Source organism: Gymnoscopelus braueri (assembly GCF_963280865.1).
Source record: "Gymnoscopelus braueri genome assembly, chromosome: 18".
In the NCBI taxonomy this organism is placed as follows: Eukaryota; Metazoa; Chordata; class Actinopteri; order Myctophiformes; family Myctophidae; genus Gymnoscopelus; species Gymnoscopelus braueri.
Genome location: NC_137618.1, coordinates 31,791,004 through 31,796,118, shown reverse-complemented (window position 1 = coordinate 31,796,118; position 5,115 = coordinate 31,791,004). Strand labels below are relative to the sequence as shown.

At 44.6% G+C, this 5,115-nt stretch overlaps 1 protein-coding gene across 1 annotated transcript; it reads right to left on the bottom strand.

Annotated features, from left to right (window-relative positions):
• Window positions 1-297: 297 nt before the first annotated feature.
• LOC308073323 (protocadherin 8) lies at window positions 298-4,109 on the bottom strand (the record flags this gene model as incomplete). Its single annotated transcript, XM_080412198.1, has 5 exons — window positions 298-327; window positions 751-1,013; window positions 1,162-1,295; window positions 1,550-1,620; window positions 1,743-4,109. The coding sequence occupies 5 exons, from the start codon at window positions 4,107-4,109 to the stop codon at window positions 298-300; spliced, it is 2,865 nt and encodes a 954-aa protein (XP_080268324.1).
• Between the last annotated feature and the right edge of the window lie 1,006 nt (window positions 4,110-5,115).

Here is a 5,115-nt window from a genome sequence, read left to right as displayed (position 1 = left end):
GAAATAGTTTTTTCTCATTATTAGGGGAGAAGAGTTTGCTCTATAGCCTGACCTGTCATGCATAACCACTGTTAAAGTTGGACTCAGTTGTATCCATAGGTTGATGTTGCAGGGGTGCACACAAGTTATAGTGCAGAACCTATACTGCTTTGTAATTTATGTGCAAAATAAACAATCTGTATGAATTAGTAGTCTTCATGACTAGTTGACATCACTTACTGGAGTCTCGATTATCTTGTTTCTAGATAATGAAGAGACTCGTTCCCATTTACAAATATTGATGGAACATGTTACTGCTCACACTGACTTGCTGTATAACGTAAGTTCCTAAAGTGGAAATGAAATGCACAAGAAACACAAGGAATACATTTGTTTGATTTAATTGGGTGTATAAAAAAAGAACTTACAAAATTATGTTTTCACTTTGGTCATTTTTCTTTCAGACAATTTCATTATTTTTCATATATCAACAGTGAAGATTTACATCAGTGATTCTGGCAGTCAAATAATAAGAATTAAATAAGCGATGATATATATACAATTCACTTCAAGAGAAAATGTACATCTGCTGACCATGCGGCAACAACCAATTATTTACAAATAATATTTACATATTTGTGTTGACATCTGTATTATCTTATCAACACCACAATATTGTGTGAATTAAAACATGGTTGCGATTTCAAATGCATTTGCCACTGTCACAATATTTGTGTTCTGCTTGCTTATTTCACTCGCTCCAATGCCAACCTCTCGCTGTTGATGGGAGAAGTAGGAAGGGAGGGTCCCTGTCCTGGAGAAGGTCTGCATTGTGCTCCTAGATTTGGGAAGATTTGTGCCATAACTACAGAGTTTCCAAGCGTGGGGATTTGCATTGGGATTGTTGTAGACTGGTACTGAAGAAAAGCCTATTGTGTATGCATTGTCTCTCGGGGCCTTGAAGCTCTGGCTTGGTATCACACAGTAAGTGCTGTGCGAGTCCTCAGAAACGGTGCTAGCGGTATTGGATGAAGCTGAAACAGAGATAGACACAAGTATAAATAGAAGAAACAATATTTCATAGAAACTGATTTCTTGCATAAACATAACAGTTTATACAGTACATAGCATTGTGCAACATGTACAGTTACAGTATGATAGAATACAATCTGGTGAACGTACTTTTTGGCCCAGGCTGGAAGGTACTGAAGTTCTTCTTGCCTCCATCGCCACTAATGTCAGAGTCACTGTCATTGAAGTCACTGTCCCCTTTGCCGCTGTCCTTCACGCTCGACTGGTCAGTGTTCCCGATGCCACTGTGAACACAATCAACACATATTATCAACCACTGCACCACTCTAGGTTGATTATTGATGTTTCCTTTTTTTCCACTTATGAGGCCTGTCTGACACTACCCCCCGCCCCCCTCCACACACCAGAGGACAACCACAATTATACTGTATGTATGCCTAGTGCATGTCAAGTACCCTCCATGCAGAACTGAGGGCAGTGACTGTGAATAAATCGCCTCCCACCAGAGACAAGAAATAATATTTGTCTGTGTTCTTACCTCACTTGCAAGCAGTATTTGTCACCTTGCCACACAGATGTTGGTCGGAATTGCTTGGAGGGCAGGAACATCTGAGGGAACAAACAAAATGGCAACAGGGGGTTATTTTCCATTTCTGGCACTAACAGGGCAGCACTTGAAAAACATCACAAGCCTATTTAAATACATTCTGAATCTGCAGCAGTGTACACACCTTTGTCTCTGAGTCTTCACTCTTCTCCTCATACAGGCAAGAGTCATCGAGAGATGAGGAAGTCCTCTCGTGGAAGAAACCTCCGTGGCCACTGTAAAGGTTTGGCTCTGTCGAGCCCTGTGTTGAAACAGACCTCCTGTCAAAAAGTCCATGTGACACCTCAGCATCCTTAGAGTCGTGGTTTTGCTCTCCTTGGTTGAGCATGCACGTGATGGCAACAATCACTATTGCAATCAGCAACAATGCACATCCCCCACTGAGCATAATAATGACTATTAGTGAGCCATCCAAGCTGGAGTTTTCGTCACCACTTGGTAGTAACACAATAACAACTTGGTCTTCAGAGGGCTGCATGTCTGAAACGACAAACCTAATAGTTGCACTTGTAGAGAGAGGGGACCTGCCATTGTCACTCACAGCAATTTTCATTTCTAACACGTCTCCAATTTCAGCTGTCAGCCATTGTTGTAAGGCAATCTCTCCGGTGTCTTTATTCATTGTAAAAAGCTTTGGGTCACCTTGTACGATTCTGTAGGAGAGCTCTCCATTCATGCCTTCATCCTCGTCTTCAGCCTTGACACAAAGCGCCAGATACCCCACTGGTGCATTGTAAAGCAGGGGGACATCAGAAGAGTCATTTTGTAGGATGGGGAAAGTGAAACGTGGATAGTTGTCATTTTGATCAACAACTCTGATTTTGATTGTTGATGTGCTTGATTGTGGAGGGGAACCTTTGTCTTCTGCCTGGATGGTCAATTCAATCTCCTGACGATGCTCATAATCAAAAGATCTCAAAGTATACAATGACCCCGAAAGTGGATCTATAGAAACATAAGTTGACATTGAACCCCCGCCGGGTATTTCTGAATCTAAGACTTTGTAGGACACTTTAGCATTCTTTCCCATGTCAGGATCACGTGCGATGACAGTGGTTACATAAGAACCCGGAATGTTATTTTCCATAACTGAAACTTCATAGACTGGCTTACTAAAGAAAGGGGGGTTGTCGTTCTCATCCGTCACGCGAATAGTATACTGCCTGATGGTTTTGTAGGGTGGAGTGCCATGGTCCTCTGCGACCACCGTGAGGTTGTACTCTGGGATCCTCTCTCTGTCCAGGGCGGTGGTCGTGACGATCATGAAAGTGTCCCCGTAGGCCTGCTGCAGCTTGAAATGCCTGTGCCCGTGGAGGCTGCTGCGCACAAAGCCGTTGGGACCCGAGTCTCTGTCCGAGGTGCTGATCAGGGCCACGAAACTCTCCGACGCCGCGGCCTCGGTGATGTAGGCGACCCCGTCACTGCTGGATGTCATCGGTTTGATGTTGATCTCGGGTGCGTTGTCGTTGACGTCCACCACGTCCACCAACACCCTGCAGGTCGACGGGAGAGAGTTCGTGCCCAGGTCAGAGGCTCTGATGTTCAGCTCGTAGGATCTCTTCTGCTCGAAATCGACCAGCGCTTTCAGAGTCACGTCTCCGGTGTAGGGGTCGATGTTGAAGGTGCGCGTTGCCTCCGAAGACGAGCCGTCGACGAACGCGTACACCACCTCGCCGTTCACGCCGTGGTCCGGGTCAAAGGCGTGCACTTTCAGGACACGGTGGCCGACCGGAGAATCCTCGTAGAGTTCGACCTTCAGCGCGTCGTGTTCAAACGTCGGGCTGTTGTCGTTGAAGTCCAGCACTTTTATATTCACACTCATAGAGCCCGATTTTGGTGGCTCTCCGCCGTCACTTGCTGTCACTTCGACCGTGTAGGAATCCTCCACTTCTCTGTCCAACTCTTTGACCAGCACGAGTTCAGCAGATTTAACCCCATCCTCTCTGTCGCGCACTTCAATCGTGAAATGACTGGAGGGAGACAGCGTGTAGTTTTGAATATAGTTGTAGCCCACGTCCTGGTCGAGAGCAACTTCCAACGGGAATCTGGAGCCAAGCGGGACATTCTCCAGAATCTGCAGATGCGTCTCGTTGTGAGGGAACACGGGCGAGTTGTCGTTGATGTCTCTGACCTCAATCTCAACATGAATGAGTTGAAACTTTCCCCTGGAGAAGGCCACAATGTCAAAGGTGATGAAGCAGCGCGGTGAGCGGGGACAGAGCTGCTCCCGGTCAATTGTTTCCCCGACGCTCAAAAGTCCATCGTTCTCCCTCATTACGACCACAGACGAGTTAGTCACTTGCATGAAGCGGAAAGAGGTCTCAGGGTCGTCAGCTGGATCAATCTTTAGGTCTTGGGACAAATGTCCAATCTCTGTCCCGGGCGCATCCTCTTCATACGTGAAATACCTTGTGGTTGTACACTGAACTGTGTATAAGAACAGAACAATGACCGCGCAGTGCCCAACTCCTCTATTCTGACTAAATCCCATTTTGAATGGTATTGGTTACTTGCTAAAGAAAAAACCTCATCAATGCTGCAGCCAAAGTACTTCTGTTGTGTGAGGTCGATGCACAACTGGTTTAGCCTTCTGGACTTTGCTGGTGACCTATAAGCCCTGGTCTATGCAAATAAGTTACCCTCTCGACCAATGGCCAGCCAGTGGTCGACCAAACGGGGCACGTTTGGTTCAGTAGCAAATTGCCACTGTCTGCCCGTGACTAGGATACAAATGGCTCCTAAGATAAACTTACTGAAGACCGTTAATCACATTGGTAATACTATTACCCAGTCGGCAGACTGGCAATTCATTAATGAATGGATCTAAAGTTAACATTTACATTTCAATTGGCCCTGTCTCACTTCAGAAGTAGGCTACCTCAGGCATTACCTTTTCAAAGGCTGGGAAACTGATTAGTGTGTCTCTCACAGTCATCATAATAACCCCACAGAGTTACATTATTTAAGAAGTAATACAGCAATCATTGTGCTGAAAAACATATTGCCTGCTAGTTGATCGGTGCAGTAGCCTATTCATATTAGTGCACACAGCTTTGCTCAGTTAGGCTTTCATCAGAGTATAGATTACGAATAATGCATGATGGAAACCATTATGACAGTCACTCTGGAATCATCCTCAGAAATAAGATCCCTGAAATGCTATTCTGTGTGATACTTATAATATATGTTATACTTATCATCATGTATTATTTCACATATTACATAGCCTAATATTACTCTCATTTGAACTCTCCACAGTGTCTTCACTAAAAACAATATAAATATAACTTCCTCAGTCTGGAGCTAAATGCCTTTCCTTCTGATGTACCGTGAGATATGCTGTTTGATGTTAGGTGTGATGTAAGGAGATCATTTACATACAAATGGAGCAAAAAAACATTATAAAAACATAGCATTTGCTTTGTCTTTTTAGCTATAGGGGCCATGATCTGAACTGTCATAACATCCCACCCTTTCCGACATAAAAAATAAAAACC